Raw genomic sequence first — 22,149 nt, 5'->3', positions numbered from 1 at the left:
ATGCCAGTCATAGTCGTTTTAAAATAGTGGCATTATGAATACTCGATTTTAAAGATTCAGGATGGCTGTCAAAATATACCCACCGTCAAAAATTTGTCAACTTATCTATCAATTGTCTGTCAATCGAAACCGTTTGGAAATTGAGAATACTTTTGATTCAAAATCAAACATTAGTCCAACGAAGGTTTTTTTTTATTACAAATTTATATAAAAATTTAAACCTTACCGTTTTCAATGTCGACATTTTGCTTTGCACGCTGCATTAATAATACCACTTTACTTCAAAATAAGTAAAATAACGTTAAGATGTCCCTGAATGTGAGCAGCTTTGAGTCCTCAGGCTCCGATTCAGGTAATACCTAGTGTACCATTTCATGATTTTATTTTTAATAATATTTCAAAGTAATCAGACGTTCTTCTTAGAAATAGTCCTGATTTCAAAGGATTTGCCCTTGTTTACACATATTGCCCAATGTAGTTGATATCTACTATTTTTAGATAGTTACATCAAGGATTTTCAGGGAATTTAGTCCCAAATCTTATGGGATGTTATTTTTGTCCTACATTTTAGAATTGAAAATATTACCCAGTAGAATATTTAAAAACTTGAAACACAGAAAATTAGTAAAAACATGCACTACTCACATAACCACTGCCACCTTTCTAAACATCAACTTGCCAGAAGTAATGTAATAAGTGCAAAGAAAATTATAAATAATTTATGGGGAAGTTTGCACAAATGTAAAGTTATCAAAAATATATCCATTTTTGTTACACAAATTGTATTGAAGAAGAGAATTTCATGAATCACATTCTTGAATAAGGTTGCAAGATTGAAATATTTCAATTTGTACCACTGTAATTTGTCAGTTATTAGTTTGGCATAATGAGAAACCAATATTGTATTGTTGAAATACCAAATTGAACAAATTATTGAAATTGTCCCATAAATGGATAATTGATAGACATAATTCTGCTTCTTGCTTATTGCATCCCCATGGCTAACATACCTGAACTGAATTTTATATCTCAAAAGTTGTGGTTTTTTGCTTTTTTGATTTGATGCTGGATAAGCAAAATACAGAGGTAATAACACTCTGGATCTAAGAAATCATTAAAGCTAGAATTTTTATATATTGTTTCACTTGTAAAACCTTTATTTTTCAATAATAAAATATAAAATATTAGAAAATAAATTCCACTTTGCCCTTACACCAATAATATAAAATAATTAATAAACCACTCCCACAAATATTATGTAGGCAGTATTGAAGATGAGTCTGCCAGTATTATTAATGGAACAGAGTCGGAAAGTGAGAGGGATGTTGAAGATGATAATGGACTTGTCAGCCAAAACAGCAGTACATCATTAGTCAACGTTAAACCACGGGATAGTGATATTATACAATCAGTGAGAAAGAAGGTAAGTCAAATGTACAGGATTCGATACATAGAGTGTCCTGAAAAGTAACTTTATAAGAGGCAAGAGTAAAGAGGACATCAAGATACTAAAATATTAATAAAAAAGATGGAACTTTGAAAATTAATAGTTAATAAAATCCAATTGAATACACATTGTTTTTATATTCATGTTTTAATTTGCCTAAATTGTATTATTGTCAAAAATCAGTTTTAGTACTATGATTAATATTAATTTAAAAAAAAGAAAAAAAAAGAGTTTTCTTTTACTTCAAGTGCTAACATTATTTTATCTTTGATCTCACTTGTCCTGTTCTTTAAGACATGATCTTTCATTCTGTACTGCATATTGTATATTTTGTTACCATCTGAGTAAACCTTTAGCAAAATATTCAAGTATGAAATTATTTATTTAAGTTATACCACTTTACCATCTCTAGGTAGATTAAAGGTGATTTTTTTGTTATAAGGTACATTATATACCCCGTTTGAGGTGACACCATAAAGTGGCTGGAAAAGATGTCAGACTTGAAGCTCTTAGATTTTTTCTTTGGAATTGTATTTATCTTTGAACTTTTTTGGATTGTACAAAGAGATATGTTACATAACATACATCAAATATGTTCAGAATGGTACACAGTATTCAACTAAAAAAAAAAAAAATTGAGTAGTTCTAGTTAAAAAATCAAAACTGACAGTGGTATAATTTTTTAATTCATGTTGTATGATTCGAAATAGTTTTAAAATGTGAACAAAATGAAATTTAAATTGTTTTCAATATTTTTGATATAGTCCATAAGTATAACTCAAAAGGGACAAAAGGTGGATTTCTGAATTGGTGATATGTATATGCATCACTTCTTTCTATAATTTTCGCACTATTTTTTTGCTCTAACTTTAATGTAAAGTAAAAGAGATCTTCCAAGTACATGCTGTTCGCATATCCACATATATTTTAAATATCCCATATTGGTTCTATCTTTTGTCTTGTTTCATTCAGCCATGTTCTCATATATGTGAGAAGTACACAGCTGGATTCATTCAAAATTGGCTCAAGTTTGAGTATTTGTATGTACCTATATGATTCAAGGGCAGTTTATGTTTTTTTTTTACTTTTTTTCAGGCGCCACGAATTCTAGACAGTGATGATTCCGATTCAGATGATGATTCAGGGGTATGTGATACTTTTTATATATATGTACAGAAATATATATATATATATATATACAGGGTGATTCACGTAACTGTTTCATTAGAAACTTTTTTACTTATAACTAATCTAAATTTTTCATATTTGGGGGTTAAGCTAATATAGACACACTCCACTTTTTAAAAATATTTTGAAAGTCATATCACTTCCGTTTATACCGGAAGTCAAGGTCAACTTCCTTATTTCAAATGGAACACCCAGTATATTTTTGCATTTTTGGAATCTAGTGATTAAGCTGATTAAATTCTTATTAGGTACTCCTATACCTAAACCTAACCATTTTAAAGATATATTGGTTTAAAAGAAAAACCTTTCTAAAACACCATTTCTATAAAATTTAAAATTCTCAGCTATTATTGAAGCTGGCTTTACGAAAATTTGCTGACATGTTAACTAGATATAGTAGATTAGGTTAATGTGAAAAGTTTTTATAAATATCATACAGGATATCCAAAAAACCACATCATATTTAAAGAACTTTGATAGCAAAAAAGTCGCTTATTTCAAATGGAACACCCCATATATTTTTATATATCTAGAATCTAAATTTAATTCTGAATCGATTATTATTAAGCATCCCTATACCTAAAATTAACGCTTTTGCTCTAATTTGCGATTTTTTAATATTGTACAATAATAATTCTAAGTATCTTAGTTGGCTTTGAAAAGAACATGGCTGCTTCTTGTAACATGCGTTAATATAATTATTAATTTAATAAGTTCGCTCAGCAGTTTAGAATCATGAACTTTAATAATACTTATTCAAATAGTGATATTTTTAATTTATTCTTTATTCATGGAGAGTGCAACAAAGTTTTGGAGAGAACTTGCCGTACATTCAACGAAAGATATCCGCATCTTCCGAAAATCACAAAGAACAAATTTAGGATATTGGAATCAAATTTTTTAAGACATGGAAAAGTCAAAACTAAGAAGTCTTATTCTAGACCCATAATAAATAACGAAGACAATGAAATCACCGTTTTGGGATATTTTAATGCAAATTCGAATTTTTCTATTCGAACTGCTTCTAATGATTTAGGTTTGTACTTTTATTGTTATTAATGATAGCTTTTGAAGATCTTCACCCCATTACAATTAATAAAGTGACACAACATGAAGTTAAAAAAATAATTTTGAAGTGTTTAGAAGTTAATGGGGGTCATATTGAACATTTATTTTAATTTAATTTTATTTGTTTTTATTAATTATTTTTTTATTTATAATGGGACTAGAATAAGACTTTTTAGTTTTGACTTTTCCATGTCTTAAAAAATTTGATTCTAATATCCTAAATTTGTTCTTTGTGATTTTCGGAAGATGCGGATATCTTTCGTTGAATGTACGGCAAGTTCTCTCCAAAACTTTGTTACACTCTCCATGAATAAAGAATAAATTAAAAATATCACTATTTGAATAAGTATTATTAAAGTTCATGATTCTAAACTGCTGAGCGAACTTATTAAATTAATAATTATATTAACGCATGTTACAAGAAGCAGCCATGTTCTTTTCAAAGCCAACTAAGATACTTAGAATTATTATTGTACAATATTAAAAAATCGCAAATTAGAGCAAAAGCGTTAATTTTAGGTATAGGGATGCTTAATAATAATCGATTCAGAATTAAATTTAGATTCTAGACATATAAAAATATATGGGGTGTTCCATTTGAAATAAGCGACTTTTTTGCTATCAAAGTTCTTTAAATATGATGTGGTTTTTTGGATATCCTGTATGATATTTATAAAAACTTTTCACATTAATTTAATCTACCATATCTAGTTAACATGTCAGTGAATTTTCGTAAAGCCAGCTTCAATAATAGCTGAGAATTTTAAATTTTATAGAAATGGTGTTTTAGAAAGATTTTTCTTTTAAACTGACATATCTTTAAAATAGTTAAGTTTAGGTATAGGAGCACCTAATAAGAATTTAATCAGCTTAATCACTAGATTCCAAAAATGCAAAAATATACTGGGTGTTCCATTTGAAATAAGGAAGTTGACTTCGACTTCCGGTATAACCGGAAGAGATATGACCTTCAAAATATTTTAAAAAGGTAGAGTGTATCTATATTAGCTTAACCCCCAAATATGAAAAATTTAGATTAGTTACAAGTACAAAAGTTTCTAATGAAACAGTTACGTGAATCACCCTGTATATATACAATGTGTCCGGGTTAAGGATTTAACACTTTCGTAAAACCTTTATTTCTTAATCGATTTTGACGTTTTTTTTTTGTTAATTAGATATTCAAAATGCGCATTCGTCTAGTTGATACGATCCCTCTTTACCCATAATCATAACCAATTGCGTGCATTTTTATTGGGATCAAAGTTCGGAAAATACTATTAGGGCTTTTTTGGGATAAAAACGAAAACAGATTCTTAATTAGAATGACCTAAAACTTACCTGTTCCGATTATCATTTTTCTACTGTACAGGATTTTCGAGAAAATCAATAAAACATGTTTTTTACGTAAACAAATTTTAAAATTGACAAAAAAATTTATTTTAACAATAATTAACTAAATTTTGGTATTTTCAATTAACCCCCCAAATTCTTGTATACATTTTTGAATACGTCGACGATTATTTCTCAGTACTTTACTTAGTTGTTGTGGAGTTATGCTCTGACAAGCTTCTCTACTAGTAATACGAGCACAAAACGTAAGATTTTTTTATTCCAGAATACAAGTTGTTGGAGAACATTGCAATTTTGTTCTTTCAATTATGCCAAAGTGTTTTAAACATTAGACAGATATTTTTAATTTATTACTTTGCTTCCTTTTTCCTTTGCTACCTGCAATGTATGCGGTATCCACAAGTTAAGTGTGCTGTGAAAACGAACAATATATTGCTATGGTTACGAATTGTTAGGTACTAACTGTTGGTTTGCTGTTCGTAACATAATCAATTTCACAGAAGTAAAAAGTTCGAAAAATGTCTTATTCGCTGCAAGAAAAAGTAGAAATAATAAGATTAGTTGGTGATGGGACGCGTACTTTTCGTGAAGCAGCAAATGAATTTAATCGACGACATCCAGAACGGAATATTAGTCATGTAACAGTCGCAAATATCAACAGACGTTTTGATCGTTATGGGACAATTGTAAAACTACCGGACCAGCAACGTAATCGCGAGCCTCAAGCAAACCAAATAATTTTAGATTACTTTAATACAAATCCACATTCAAGTCTGAGGGATGCTAGCAGAAATTTAAGCATTTCTAAAACTCATATCTGGGAATGTTTAAAAAGAAGTGGTAAGAAACCTTTTAAACCAAAATTTCTTCATTCACTTGAAGCTGGAGACCAAAATCTAAGAATGGAGTTCTGTTTATGGCTCCAGAGTATGTATCAAGATGATCCTAACTTTTTAAAAAACATCCTATACACCGATGAAGCTACGTTTACGACAAATGGTGTAGTATCGACACAAAATTGTAGAATATGGAGTGATCAGAACCCGAATTGGATAATCGAATGTAAACGGCAATACTCCTCAAAAGTAAACGTTTTCTGTGGTATCTTAAATCAAAAGATTATTGGGCTATATTTTTTCAACGAAAATTTGAATGCTGCTCGTTTCCTGAGGTTCTTACAAAATGAGTTTAGTGACGCACTTGATGAGCTTTCCCCGAGTTATCACTACAATTTACATTTACAACTTGATGGAGCGCCCATTCATAATGCGGTTAATGTGAGAAATTGGTTAAATGATAATTTTCCCAATCGCTGGATCGGACGAAATAGTCCTCTTATTCGTTGGCCACCACGATCTCCGGATATAACACCCATGGATTTTTTCGTTTGGAGAACAATAAAAAATAAAGTTTATGCCACAAGACCCCGGACCCGAGAAGAGCTTTGTGCGCGTATTAGAGAGACTTGTCAGAGCATAACTCCACAACAACTAAGTAAAGTACTGAGAAATAATCGTCGACGTATTGAAAAATGTATACAAGAATTTGGGAGGCTAATTGAAAATACCAAAATTTAGTTAATTAATGTTAAAATAAATTTTTTTGCCAATTTTAAAATTTATTTACGTAAAAAACATGTTTTATTGATTTTCTCGAAAATCCTGTAAAGTAAAAAAATGAAAATCGGAACAGGTAAGTTTTAGGTCATTCTAATTAAGAATATGTTTTCGTTTTTATCCCAAAAAAAGCCCTAATAGTATTTTACGAAATTTGATCCCATAAAAATGCACGCAATTGGTTATGATTATGGGTAAAGAGGGATCGTATCCACTAGACGAATGCGCATTTTGAATATCTAATTAACAAAAAAAAAACGTCAAAATCGATTAAGAAATAAAGGTTTTACGAAAGTGTTAAATCCTTAACCCGAACACACTGTATACAGGGTGTCCCAAATAAAGTGAGTTCCATGGGGATTATGGAAGCGATAAGAGATACAAGGTGACTCAAATTAGAAAAAAGAAGCGCATTTTTTTGCCCATTCAGAAAATGTTCTAAATTTAAAAATATGTACAGGGGTTGTCAAAATATGAGCAAAAAACTGAAAACTGCGATTTTCGAAAATCATAAATTATGAGTTCACTGTTTGAGTAAATTGTACCAAATTTGGCAGTTCTTTATTATCGACAACTGCTAATTGAATGGCGTTCTCAAAATTTTTCCAGGCCTTCTAGATTTCGAGAAATTATATCCAACTTTGTTATTTCTTATGGCTGCCATATTGGATTTTGGTGCCATCGAATAGACAATAAAAAAAAGTTTTTTAACCATGTATCACAAAGGTGCCCTTGAACCTACCAAAGTAAGAAAAATAAATCAAAACATTTTTCACCTTAGTAGTCTCTACAGCGCTTAACAACAGGAATACAAGCACTTTTTCCATATCTGGAGGTATTTCTTGAATAGTTCGCACAACTGCAGCCTCCAACTCTGCTACTGTATCGTAGGATCTGCAGTAAACCTTATTTTTTACATATCCCCAAACAAAAAAATCGAGAGGTGTTAAGTCTGGGGAGCGTGCTGGCCAACTGACAGAGCCTCGATTTCCAACCCAATTATTTCCATACGTATCATTTAGATATTGCCTAACAACTAATGAGTTATGTGGTGGTGCCCCATCCTGCTGAAACCACATGTTAGCTACAGTAGCCAGTGGTAAATCTTCAATAATTTGTGCGATATTCTGCTGTAGAAACTCTAAATATCTTTCCTCAGTAAGTGTTCCGTCAAAAGTTACAAATATCATATGTCCATTAAGAATTCCAAGCCATACATTAAAGCCCCATTTGACTTGATGTCTCAATTCCCGGTTCATTCGTGGATTTTCGTCAGTCCAATATACGTTGTTTTTCCTGTTAAATATTCCACAATTTGTGAAATGTGTTTCGTCAGACCATAAAATTCTTAAGAGGAAATTCAGGATCTGCTCTAAATTTTCTCAAAAATCAATTGCAAAAATGAAGTCCCCTCTCAGTGTCACCATCTCTAAGACCTTGGCTAATATGTTCTCGGTACGGTTTAAATTTATTTTTCTTTAGGACCCGATAAGCAGTTGATCTAGGTATACCAATATTATATTCTATTAGGTTGTGTAGTATGAAATAAGTAGATTCTCAAAATGCCACATTCAACTGCGAATAACTTCACTCTAAATCTATATTTGGACTTGACTTTTTTATATGGAAAAGGCACATTCTTCCTCTTTCGATCAGAGTTTAAAGTGTTAAAAATTATTGAAAACTTTTATTTTTATAAAAAATTTTGTGCAGCCATGCAAAATGAAGAATGTGAAATTCGTGTGTTAATGATGTGTTTGGTACTGAAGTCACTTCACAGCAAACAGTATCTCGTTGGTTCATGAAATTTCGTTCTGGCAATTTTGACCTAACAAATGAACCACGTGGACGACCTGAAACTCAAGTGGATAACGATTATCTGAAAGCCGTGGTGGAAGCGAATCCACGTCAAAGTGCAAACGAATTATCGTTAATATTCAGTGTAACCAAAAAAACAATATTGACTCATTTGGCTGAAATTGGTAAGATGAAAAAGCTGGACAAGTGGGTACCGCATGAGTTGAGCGACATACAGAAAGAACGACGTCTCGAAGCTTGTGTTTCTTTGTTGTGCCGGTATAATAACGATCCATTTTTGAATCGGATTGTTACTTGTGATGAGAAATGGATCCTATACGACAATACCAGACGTTCATCGCAGTGGTTGGATCAAGATGAACCACCAAAACATTGTGCGAAAAAAAATCTTCATCAAAAGAAGCTTATGGTGTCCGTTTGATGGTCCAACGCAGGTGTCATCCATCACAGCTTCATGAAACCTGGTGAATCGATTACGGCTGATGTCTACTGCCGGCAACTGACCGAAATGATGAGGCAACTGACGGTTAAGCAGCCAAGATTAGTCAATCGAAGTGCACCGCTATTGTTGCACGACAACGCTCGGCCACACACCGCACAAGTCACCTTGGCCAAGCTACAGGAGTTGGAATTGGAAACTCTTCGTCATCCACCGTATTCACCCGACTTAGCACCCACTGATTACCACTTCTTTCAAAATTTGGATAACTTCTTGGTAGGGAAAACATTCAACTCCGACGAGGCTGTCAAAGCTGCCTTCCAAGAGTTTATCGACTCCCGGCCTGCAGGCCTTTACAGCAGGGGAATCAATGAACTTCCCGTTAAATGGCAGAAGTGTATTGATAATGGTGGTGCATATTTCGATTGACAATAAAAACATTTCATATGAAAAAAAAAATGACTAAAGTTTCAATTCAATTCTACTCATTTCATACTACACGACCTAATATTTGACGCAGTGAGATGCGAGGGTTTTCAACAACACTTCCAACAACATAATTTTCAACATCTTCATTAATTCTGCATGTTCTGGTTTTCTTTTCAAATGATCCATATTTAAGTAGATTCACTCTAAGCCTATTAAATATTGCGTGCCCAGGTTGACGCCTCTCTGGATACCTCTGGAGATACATATTTTAAGCTCTACCTGCATTTCTTCCACTTAAAATGTAGCAGTCATTAATCTCCAGCTTTTCTTGATTTGAAAACCGTTCCATAATTTTATTACTTGAAAATTTCTGCCGAATGAAAGCGTAAAACTGATAAAAATGAAATAGAAAAAATAAAAATTGACCTCAAATACAACAATAGTGAAGACTTTTTGTTGACATTCGTTGCACGTAACAAAAGTATCCATAGTAACACTAAAGCACTTGTTTCTAAGCCTACTGAGGTGAAAAATGTTTTGATTTATTTTTCTTACTTTGGTAGGTTCAAGGGCACCTTTGTGATACATGGTTAAAAAACTTTTTTTTATTGTCTATTCGATGGCACCAAAATTCAATATGGCAGCCATAAGAAATAACAAAGTTGGATATAATTTCTCGAAATCTAGAAGGCCTGGAAAAATTCTGAAAAAGCCATTTAATTGGCAGTTGTCGATAATAAAGAACTGCCAAATTTAGTACAATTTACTCAAACAGTGAACTCATAATTTATGATTTTCGAAAATCGCAGTTTTCAGTTTTTTGCTCATATTTTGACAACCCCTGTACATATTTTTAAATTTAGAACATTTTCTGAATGGGCACAAAAATGCGCTTCTTTTTTCTAATTTGAGTCACCTTGTATCTCTTACCGCTTCCATAATCCCCATGGAACTCTCTTTATTTGAAACACCCTGTATATACAGGGTTATTCACGCTATACGGCGCGGAATATTGTGGCTAAAGTACAAGGCTTTCAAAAAGTTTCACTTTTGGGCTATATGGGGATCTATTATGGCTACTTTCTAAAATTATTTTCATATTATACAGGGTGTCCCAAAAGCCCTAAAAGTATCAAAGTTGTGTTTTTTTTAATGGAACCCTCTGTATATTATTGCATGTTTGGATTCTCTGATCAAAATAAGTGTTTGTTTTAATAAGGTTTACTATACCTAAAACTTAAGGATTTTTAAATAATTTGAATTTTATCAAAAATTGACCTAATTTTCATGTTTCAAACACTTAAGAAGTATTTAAGTTATGCAAGTGTAATTTACAATGTAGTGTAAGAATAGATCATATTTTATATCCCAATCATGATAAACTTGCCATTTTATACAGGATGTGCAAAAATGAAAACTAATCAAATAAGAACTTTAAGTGGCTATAACTTGATTAATTTAAATACAACGCTATATTTTTTAACTTACCAGGATATGTAATTTTTAATTACTTATCGAATGGTATTAGGGTTTTCATAGCTAAGTTTTCGCATTTTTACAGAATACGCTAAATAATTGTTCTTTGCGCTAATTAGGTCAAATTTTGATAAAATTCAAATTATTTAAAAATCCTTAAGTTTTAGGTATAGTAAACCTTATTAAAACAAACACTTATTTTGATCAGAGAATCCAAACATGCAATAATATACAGAGGATTCCATTTAAAAAAAACACAACTTTGATACTTTTAGGGCTTTTGGGGCACCCTGTATAATATGAAAATAATTTTAAAAAATAGCCATAATAGATCCCCATATAGCCCAAAAGTGAAACTTTGAAAGCCTCGTATTTTAGCCACAATATTCCGCGCCGTATAGCGTGAATAACCCTGTATATATACAGGGTGAGTCTTAAGTAATGGGACACAGAGCAACGATGGATTTATGACATAAAAATAATGCAATATAGCTAAATTTATGTTATTCCAAAAGTTGATAATAACTGAGATACAGGGTGCCAAAGTTGAAAAATGAAATCAAATTTTCTTTAATATCTCTGGAACAGTTCGGGCTAATTTCACGAAATTTCTTATATAGAGGTTTTTGGAGATGGTCAATTCAAATTTATCGACGATTTCGGTGTAACTTCTAGATTGTGCCACAATCGATAATTAGGAGTCATTTAAACCATTTAAACTTTTTTGTGCCACGGTGTATGTCATTTGGACTCATTAAAATTTGTTCCCCTACCTTTTCTAGTTAAAAAAGTTATACCTTATTGGTGTCGCTAGGAGCAACGGTTTTCGAGAAATTCAATTAAATAACTTAAATTCCCATTTTTTCTACTTGTTGACATGTAACAACATAATTTTTTTGTATTGTTAAAAAAGCACAAAGATAATATGAAAACAATTTAATACCGTAGTTGGTCTTCTATTGACATATTTATTTAAGTTCCAAACGAATATTTTAACAATAACAAAAAATTAAAAATTAAACATATCTTCCTGTGACAATAAATGTTCGACGTGTCCACCATTTACTTGGATACATTTTGCAATTCTTTTACAGAACGACCTCTTTATTTTAAATAGCAATTGTTCATTCCGAAATAATGTGGCTGCATTTTGAATTTTGTTTAATAATTCTTCAGGTGTATTTATTGTATTTTGGTAAACCGAAGATTTCATGTAACCCCATACACAAAAGTCCATAGGATTGAAGTCGGGGCTCCATGGGGGCCAGAGTATTTCAAATCCACGTCCTATACAACGATTGGCAAAACGTGTACTTAAGAAATCCCTTACTGGACGGGAAAAATGTGCGGGTGCACCATCTTGCATAAAAAACATTACTTGCCTTAAATTCAGAGGCACATCATCAAGAAGGTTCCCTAGTTCATTTTGGAGGAACTCTAAGTACAGAGGACCATTCAATTTGGGTGGTAATACATAGGGTCCTACGAAATAGTTGTCAATAATCCCTCACCAAACATTTATTTTAAATTCGTGCTGAAAGTGGCGTTCAGTAGTTAGGTGAGGGTTTTCTGTGTCCCATGCATGTTTGTTACGGTGGTTAATTATACCTCGACGGGTAAAAGTTGCCTCATCCGTAAAGAGGACTTTATTTAAAAACAGTGGATCTTCATTCTGGCACATACGAAAGAAGTTACAAAATTGCAATCTCGCTTGAAGATCGACTTCACATAAGTTTTGTACCGGCGTAAAATGGTACGGGTACAGTTTCTCTTCATGAAAAATTCGCACTACTGATTTTTGACTTACTCCTGCACGTGCTGCCATACGCCTTGTGCTTATTTCTGGGGTATCAACAACGCCTTCTAGAATTTCTTCTTCTTGCTCTGGTGTAATAATTTTCGGGCGTCCAAGGGTTTTTTTTAATGTTGAAATGAGCCGGTCTCACCCAATCGATCGTAAATTCTTTTAATCGTTTTAAAATTTGGTTGTTGTCGATTTGGGTACATTTCGAAATAACGTTGACAAGCTTGACGCCCGTTATAATTTTCTTGGGCGTATACACACACCATATCTCTCATTTCAACATTAGAATAATTATTATGTCTCGGCATTTTAATTAAATTGTAAATTTATTTGTATACTTTACAAACACAATGCAGTGAAACTGAATTTTTGTTTGACATATCTTTGTTTTCATATGTTATATCATTCATTTGTTATATCATAGACTACTAAGATAAAGTAACGTCGTAATTTTTTTTGTTATTGTTAAAATATTCGTTTGGAACTTAAATAAATATGTCAATAGAAGATCAACTACGGTATTAAATTGTTTTCATATTATCTTTGTGCTTTTTTAACAATACAAAAAAATTATGTTGTTACATGTCAACAAGTAGAAAAAATGGGAATTTAAGTTATTTAATTGAATTTCTCGAAAACCGTTGCTCCTAGCGACACCAATAAGGTATAACTTTTTTAACTAGAAAAGGTAGGGGAACAAATTTTAATGAGTCCAAATGACATACACCGTGGCACAAAAAAGTTTAAATGGTTTAAATGACTCCTAATTGTCGATTGTGGCACAATCTAGAAGTTACACCGAAATCGTCGATAAATTTGAATTGACCATCTCCAAAAACCTCTATATAAGAAATTTCGTGAAATTAGCCCGAACTGTTCCAGAGATATTAAAGAAAATTTGATTTCATTTTTCAACTTTGGCACCCTGTATCTCAGTTATTATCAACTTTTGGAATAACATAAATTTAGCTATATTGCATTATTTTTATGTCATAAATCCATCGTTGCTCTGTGTCCCATTACTTAAAACTCACCCTGTATATATATTCCATCAACTGTTAAAGTCCTGCTACTATTAACTGGAACACCCTGTATATGTGTTTAAAATGTAAGTTCCTGGAAATTATTCGCTGCAGTACTTCCATACTTTTTCAGCCAGGTTCTGAACCTCTCAAATCTGGAATTGATACTGTCAACTATGACTATGACCAAGTAACTTCTTTCAGACTGAGCACTGAAGGTACACGTTCCTACCGTTAACATACTTTGTTAGATTAATTCATAGATCGGAATCGTGTTCATAGGTATAATAAATAGCACAGTGATACAGCCGCTACTTCAGAAGCAGACTTATTGGAGGCAAAATGAAGATAGTTCTTCTGTTGAAGAAGTACCTGACGAAACCAGAAATGCCATTGTTGAGGTAGGTATTAGGAATAATTTATTAAATATAATAATTGTTTTTATAATGTAAGTTGATATAATCATACCTACCATGTTTAAAATGCTTCAGCTTATAAATATGCACTTGACTTTTGCATATGACTTTTACTGTTTTAATGAACATAGATCAGCAGTGACGAGGAATGCATAATTCCAATCTCTACCCCCTTAAAACCTTCTGGCAAACCAAAAAATGCCGTCCGCCAACCAACTTTACATGAATTGGTAGCCTCCCAGTCCAACGATGTAACGATCCAGAAAGACCCAACACTTATTCCCCAAAGTAAAAGCAGTGAGAATTTTGGTCACATTCAAACTGTGAATCAAAATGAGTACGGAGGACAGCTGGCACGCGTTGAGAACGCACTTCGCGATTTCGAGAAACTTAAACGTTTGGCGGAAGGTTTGGATCTTGAGACATTACCGGACAAAGGGGAACTAATTACAAAAAGGCTTAGGTACGTTTGTAGTTTTATGATGTTTAATTATGAAAATGTTTAAATATACTGGGTTTTTCATTTGAAGTTTCGGTGGTGTTATTGGTTTCAGAAACAACTGGCAAATATGCAATAGTAAAACTATTGTTATAAGATAGAATGTGATCTTTAATTGTATAAAACGTGAGAAGGATGTCTTTTTTAATTCTCCAGAACTTTTAATAGGCCACTTACTGTCGATCACCCAATATAATTTATTTGGATCTGTTAGGTGAATGCAAAAGGTTACAATATTCAGCTTGAAGTTAGTGATCTTTCAAGTGTAAAATTGTGGAAAAATTTAGGAAGAACCACTTTTCAATAATAGTAAAATGTAAAACATAACGACTTCGCTTTTTGTCCATTTTAGTTCCATGAGAAGTAAGTTTATATTGGAACAGAAGAAACTAGAAAATATGGTCGTCTCTGATGAAGCCAAGGAAGTAGAACCTAACGCCCCAAGTGGAGCATTCCACAAAGTAAACTGGGACGATATTCAGTCAGGAGCGAATGCTGTTTTACCCAAAACTTTCGGTAAAAAAGGTAAATGAAAATAGTGAATACGATAGCAAGAAACTACTAAATTAGGTATGCTTATTTTTCTAAATTTAAACTGCAGCTGTCTCCATAGGTTGATAATTTAATTTACTTAAATTGAAAAATGTAATTATTGAATTATTGAAAAAATAATTTATATTTGTATAACGTCATGTCAGCACAAGTTACTTATTTTTTTGAGAACTGGCAAATGCTCTGGCGGCAAGTAGACTCGTAATTATCTTAGACAACTGGGAGTCAATTAATGGTTTCATCTAACTAAAATTATACTTTTATTGAGGCTGATTAAAAAAGACTACCGCTTTTAAATATTCTTGTGCTAATTTAGGTTAAAAATACGCTTATTAGAAAGAAATAGAAATTAGAAAACAGTCCATATTTCTTATCAACAAAAAAAATAGACAATGCGTAGTTTTGTTTTACTGCTATTCTTCCAGCTCTCTCAACTTACAACATTCAAAAGACCGTTACAATGGACAGATTACAGCAGCTCCATGGAGCTCTACAGGCTTGTCCAAAGGAAGAAGATATGGCCGACGATCCCAAAGGCCTTAAGGTAGAACTGATGCCTCATCAGAAAAGAGCTTTGGCTTGGTTGATGTTCAGGTATAAAAAAAACAATAATTCAGTCGAATTATGCCATTTAGTCTTTTTAAATGGCGAGTTACCTCCTCGAATAGATCGGAAAAGTATAAATATAATTTAATAAATTTTAAATTCAATTCAGTTCAATTTCAGTGAATACTCACTTTCAGTAGCTTGATAAACGTTTTTCATAAATTGAATTGAGCTTTAAGGCATATTAAAATATTCAGCTTTATTCCTTGTGCTAAAGAAGTAAATTCAAACGATATATAAAACGTGTAAGTTATAATTATTGACTTGTATGATAGGTATTTTATGCATGCAATAGGTCACGTATTTTGCTTATTGTTTCTACTATAGTACATTTCATTGATTGGCAGACACATAATGGTTTTTGCACGAATACAGGGAGAAAGCGAAACCTTCCGGAGGTATATTGGCAGACGACATGGGTTTAGGAAAAACCTTAACAATGATAGCTCTGATTGTAAAGGAAATTCAACTGAAGGGCACGGATTCGGATGAGGAAAATCTGGAGAAAGACAAGGAGTGGTTGCGAAAGGAAAAGAAGGTCAAAGGGGGTTAGGAATTATAGTAGACATATATTTAAATATTGTGTTAATGGTATCGCTTATTAGGTAGCCTAATTGTGTGCCCTGCCAGCCTTTTAAACCAGTGGTCCGGAGAGATCGACAAAAGATTGAAACGAGGTTTAGTTTCTTACAATCTTTACCATGGAGCAAAGAGGGAAACTCGCATTAGAGAATTAGCACAATTCGACGTGGTATATTGATTATTTTTCTTTAAATGCGATCTGAAGTTGAAACTCCAGATTCAACATGATCTATTATTTATTTATCACCATTTTAATCTTAACTGCAGATGTAATGCATACTTTTCCGTCTGCACATTACACATTGGACCACTCTGTAAATAAAGTAGTTAGTGTTTAGAACAGTGCAACAAAATCAAAATCTACTTGTTATTTTAGGATCAGTAAAATCAAAATTCTTCATGGAATCATCTTGAATACAAATTTACACATGTTTACTGTAAAATTTTAGGGAAAATTTGTTCTCTTAAGTTGACTTAAGTTGGAATTTGCGTCCTCTAGGAAGTTGAAACTTATTTCCAGTAATTTTTTGTGGGTTAAGTTTTTAACAACACTTTTCCGCATTAATCCACGTTTAGTGTTTTTCGATAAGCTATTTCCAAAAAATGTGAAAAAACGAGATCTCATCCATAAACTAACCATTTCTATTTGAATTTTCAATAGGTGATAACTACATACTCGATCGTAAGTAACGAAAGCGAAAAAAAGAGCCCCTTATTTAGCATGTACTGGCGTCGAATCATTTTGGATGAGGCTCACCAAATCCGCAATTACAAAACGCACAGTTCGGAAGCCTGCTGTCGTCTATCGACGAAGTCCAGGTACTTTTATCGCATAGAAACCTATGTTTTTTCATAGTTTTTTTGTTAATTAGGTGGGCATTGACCGGAACTCCCATGCACAACAAAGAGCTAGATATGTACGCCCTGTTGAAGTTCTTAAGGTGTACTCCGTTTGATGAACTACATGTAACGGCTGCTTTAACTAGTTTCAAAATTCTATAGAAATTAACGATATTATTTAGGTTTGGAAACGTTGGATCGGAGATAAAAGCAGCGGAGGTCAGGAGCGATTGCACACAGTCATATCGTCGTTAATGCTGCGCAGAACCAAGGCAGAGCTGATTGAGAAAAACGTTCTGATTTCAATGCCTGAGAAAAAGTGGCTGTTGATCGAAGTCCATTTAGAGAAAATTGAGCTTCAGGTTTATCACAAAGTGCTAATTTTCTCGCAAACGTTATTTGCGCAGTTTCTACATCAACGGGCAGAAAAAAACCAAAACTATGTTGATCAAAAGTTTATAGGAATACCGGGTAAGACTTGCTTTCACTACATCAGTCTTATTCTAATCCCTTGATATATCATACAAGGTATTAAAAGAGTTTAGAAATATCTACGAATTTCCTGAAATAATGCGTTCTTTCAAAATGCAGAAACGCGGCAGAGGATTTACTTTTAATAACATGTTTTAAGCGCCAAATTGATCGTGACGAAACAATTTTGTCACGTGTCAATAAAAATGAACGCCACAATCATAAACATGTTCTGTTAAAAGTAATTCGTGATGGGTTTCTGAATTTTAGCAAAAACGTATTATTGAAGGAAATATTTTGGTGCTTCTATATTTTCTTGTCACACATTTTATTATAAAACTTGATCAAACCTACTTCTTACACGATGTTGCTTTTCTCTAGCTGATGGGCCCAATCAGGAGTACAATAAAATGCGGAAAAAGCTATTAAGACTGAACAAAGTAAAAAATGTTAGCCAACACGAAATTCTCGTTTTGTTACTACGCCTTCGGCAAATTTGCTGCCATCCGTCTTTAATCACTGCGGTAGGTTGTTGAACACGTTCAATCAGTTTTTTTTCAATATAAAGTTCGCAGATGCTGGAAGAAGGTCTGGAAACCGTCCACGATGATGAAGACGACGAGGGACGTGAAGAATTAAATTTACTAGAACAAATTCAAAAACTAGATATTAACGATGTGCCCACCAAAGACGAAGATGAATACAACCCCAATCCCGAGTCTATCGCGGATGATGGTGCTGCGGTGAATTTGAAAGAAGCGGCCAGAGGTCACTTGAAACTTTCCGATCCAGTATTTGCTAAAGAGAGGGCCAGTAGCAAGGTTAGCGTGTGTTAGCTGCAGCTGTGACAGTTTTTCAAATATTTGTTTGGAATTTTGATATAAGGATATCTAAGGGACTACTAAGATAATATGGGACCGGAATTTTTTTCTTTTTCTCACTTTACTTTCTAAATTTCCATGGATTTTTCGCGACTTAATTTGAACCGATGCATTTCAGATCAAATACATGTTGAAAGTGCTAGGCGAAAATGTACTTTCAACGGGTGACAAAGCCGTGATCGTATCACAGTGGTCGTCGTATTTAAACTTGGTAGGGATGCATTTGAAAGAATCTGGTGTCGATTTTTATCAACTGGACGGAAAAGTGCCCGTCCACAAACGTATGGACATTATTAACAAGATCAACGATTCTAGTCACTCGACACAGGTAAGTTAATAATTTGTGGAGGTCTTTTGTTGGTGTTTTATTATAAAGTGTGTCATAACGACGTCGAAAACGATCTCAATAATTGTTGTGTTGGAAAACTCAGCTGAAAATCGTAAAAGTGCTGTAGACGATCAATATTTGAACTAAACTGCACGAACTTCGAAACGCATAACGAAAATGTGACTTGATATTTTCCTTTAAACATCTTTGGAAGTAAGGAAGATGTTTCAATACAAGGAATAAGTACAACGAGATTGTCAAACTGGTGGTCATATTTTCAAAGGACGTTCATCGGCGATCACAGGCAACGATTAGCTTGATTTTATATATTTTTTGTTTTTAAAAAATAATAATCATTTAGGATATCGCACGTTTTGTCATTTTAACAATTCCCATTGTCAATTAAGGCCCAAAGTACTGGATTACGCTCCTTAGCTTTGAATCGGTACTTAATCGTCGACTCGTTTTCCCAAATATCAGTTAGTGGGTTTTTTCCAGGTTTTGCTTTTATCCTTAACGGCTGGAGGCGTCGGTCTCAATCTTGTGGGTGCGAACCATTTATTTTTATTAGATCTGCATTGGAATCCACAACTGGAACGCCAAGCGCAGGATCGAATTTACCGCGTCGGACAGACCAAACCAGTGTTTATGTACAAGTAAGTCCTAGGAATTATGACTGTTCAAATCTGAACTAGAATTGTCAAAAACGTGAAGTAATTTATTCCAATATAAGACACAGTTACAGTTACGGAAACCTAATACAGCTTGTAACGTATTAATTTAGTGAATTTGCTGTGATTTTTAACAAGCCTTCTATTTCAGTAGCAAATCGGTGGGCACGACCTGTTTATCTTTGTGAAAGCACTCTTAGGAGAATCAGTAGTTCGTACTGATTTGCAATCGACTGTGTCCTTATATTAAATTTAACGTTAAAACATTACTTAATTTAGGACCAAATTAGCTCTGCGTTATCAAATTTGACAGAAAGTTAATTTCCGAAGACACCTTGAAATTGAATCCGGGTTATCGGTTAGATTCCTGATCTTAAAACTAGCTTAAAAAGGAAGTTAATAGTTCACATTTGTAATTTGGTTCTTAAGAAATTTGAATTTAACGTTACCTATTTTTTAGGTTTATGGCAGTAGATACGATAGAAGAACGCATTAAGCTATTGCAAGATAAGAAGCTCTCCATGGCCGAAGCCATTCTAACAGGCACGAAACAAGTGGGTCAAAACAAGCTTTCGATTGACGATCTTAAAATGATCTTCGGTTTCAGCCCCAACATGCTCCCAAGTGCAACGTGATCGATGATTTTATATTGTTGTATTTTTTAGATATATTTTGTTGTTTTACTTTAACATGCAGATATTTTAATAAACTCGAGCATTCTCAACGATAAGTGTTTCATTTCGTCTCATCCTTATTTCATTAGATATCAATTTTATCGCGGGAACGTTAAATGCGAAAGTCCGCGTACGTAACCTAAAATTATCGCCGAATGGGGCTTTCAATACATCCGGTGTTTCGGAAAAGCTACACGTCTAAATCGAACAGAATAAAAATTAAAAAATTGCTTTTATTCTATAATATACTATAAACACAAATGAATATCCGATGACGGCATTGGTGAAACTAGAAAAATTGTATTGCAAAATAATCTTTCCTTGATATTCGCTCGACGCTCACAAAGTTTCGTTAAAGGAGGCCTTTTGGAGGGACTTGTCGTAGATACCCGGTACTAATTGTTAAAATTTCTTTCTTCCTTTTTCGTTTTACAGTTTTGTTTTTCCGATTACTAATAACAACTGCTTGCTAAGAGCAGCTCCCATTATCATTCTCTAATCTTTACGAGGATGCGCCACCATGGAAGACGTTGTTGTTTTAAGTCCTACACCTCATAGATCAAATTGAGAATGAGATTTGCCAAAATTTCGGGATGACCCGTGACAGTTTCTGCTACTCATCTAGTATCACTAACGCTGAGAATATAAAATGTTATGAGGGCCATAAATTGTAGCTCTTTGGGAACACTTTATAGGCGACAGTAAAGTGGATTAAACCTTCGGTATCTGTCGAGAACGCTCTTATCTAAACTTGTAATTGCAGGTAATCTTGCAGGATTTTTAGTAAGTTTGCGTGAAGATTATTAGACGTCATCGTGACATCACTAGGTGCGAATAATTACTTCAAGAACCAGCTTTCTTGAGCGAATAGAAAAGGTTCATTACTGGATATAAAGTTCTCAAAACCTGAAAAAAGAACGTGTGAACGTGAATCTAAAATGGAAGTTTATACCTTCTGTAAAAGCTGCCTGTTAACGTCGATCCACAGAAACAAAGTTATCTTAAATACCCTGGAAAAATGTATCGTCCCTATGAAATACATTTTCTGGCATTTTACGGTCCAATTATACCAACTCAAGTCCGAATATGCCGTAGAAAACATGTTTCCCTACAAAACATTTCGTTTTATACGACGATCTCGAGGTTTTTTTCGAATTATTTTCTTACGAAATGATTATAATCTTCAACGGTGTTCAGTAAAATATAACCGATGAAGACAAATATTAGGCAATTGATTAGTCCTATCAGAGTGCCGCCTTCGTAAGACTAAAATGTGGAGTATGGCTAAACGAGACTAAACGTTAGTTAAATTGAACTCACCGAGAAAACCAGTAATATTATTGCAAACGAGAAACATATGGAGGCACAGAGGAACAAGAAATGTAGCGACTGGTTTGATTTGATTATTCGGTTGTTTGATCTGAAAGTTGCGAAAGTGATATACCGGACGTCTCATTTAACATGGGTTACGTGGCTTTCCTAGAGATTTCGGTTCGGTTTCGGTTAGAGATACGAAGAAGGGTCGATTGGGAAAACACGGTGGCTTAGATTGGTTTACGTTAAAATATTTTAAATAAAAAGTCAAAACCAGACAATGTAACGCACAACTTTTTCATATGTGCGTATCAATGGCGTTCGCACGACCGCGGTCTTTTCATTGCAACCTCGTCGAGGGATCTCGGGCCATATCTCAGAACGTACTTGAGGGTTTTTTGATTTTTGGTTTGCGGGAAAAATCATAGGGATTTTCATGAAGTTACATTTTTTTAATGAAAGTTTAAGGGGCGTTCAACAGTCTTGTCAGGGGCAATTCGTGAACGTCAGTGGCGTATGCGAAATCTTTTCTTCATCAATCTTGCTTCAAGTCTCTATTGTCTTTGTTTTAGTATCGAGCGAGAAACGTTACTTTGAAATTTGAACTTTGTCAACCCCTGTTCGTGCGACCCTGATTTTTTTGGTCGTTGGTCGA

General features: G+C 33.5%; 1 protein-coding gene and 1 pseudogene across 1 annotated transcript; one reads left to right on the top strand and one right to left on the bottom strand.

Moving 5' to 3' along the window:
* The first annotated feature begins 133 nt into the window (after positions 1-133).
* Positions 134-20,229, top strand: lds (lodestar). The gene is made up of 18 exons (XM_066403707.1): positions 134-352; positions 1,263-1,423; positions 2,543-2,593; positions 13,794-13,878; positions 13,943-14,061; positions 14,208-14,539; positions 14,928-15,100; positions 15,553-15,721; positions 16,109-16,281; positions 16,339-16,484; positions 16,977-17,134; positions 17,188-17,281; positions 17,338-17,626; positions 18,008-18,150; positions 18,202-18,447; positions 18,626-18,835; positions 19,334-19,491; positions 19,967-20,229. Exons 1-18 carry the CDS (start codon positions 307-309, stop codon positions 20,139-20,141), a joined length of 2,928 nt encoding a protein of 975 aa, XP_066259804.1. The 5' UTR covers positions 134-306; the 3' UTR covers positions 20,142-20,229.
* LOC136417813 (uncharacterized) lies at positions 11,541-13,659 on the bottom strand (annotated as a pseudogene).
* Positions 20,230-22,149: the final 1,920 nt, after the last annotated feature.

This window comes from Euwallacea similis, chromosome 30, assembly GCF_039881205.1.
Source record: "Euwallacea similis isolate ESF13 chromosome 30, ESF131.1, whole genome shotgun sequence".
Lineage (NCBI taxonomy): Eukaryota > Metazoa > Arthropoda > Insecta > Coleoptera > Curculionidae > Euwallacea > Euwallacea similis.
Note: the sequence above shows the minus strand (reverse complement) of the source record. Positions and strands in the feature narration are given on the sequence as shown.

Bases quoted from the DNA above. Each gene is read 5' to 3' on its own strand.
- lds (XM_066403707.1), top strand. From the start codon at position 307: ATGTCCCTGAATGTGAGCAGCTTTGAGTCCTCAGGCTCCGATTCAG. The intron at 15,722-16,108 runs GTATAAAAAAAA...GCACGAATACAG, and splicing joins TTGGCTTGGTTGATGTTCAG to GGAGAAAGCGAAACCTTCCG. The intron at 18,448-18,625 runs GTTAGCGTGTGT...GATGCATTTCAG, and splicing joins AAGAGAGGGCCAGTAGCAAG to ATCAAATACATGTTGAAAGT.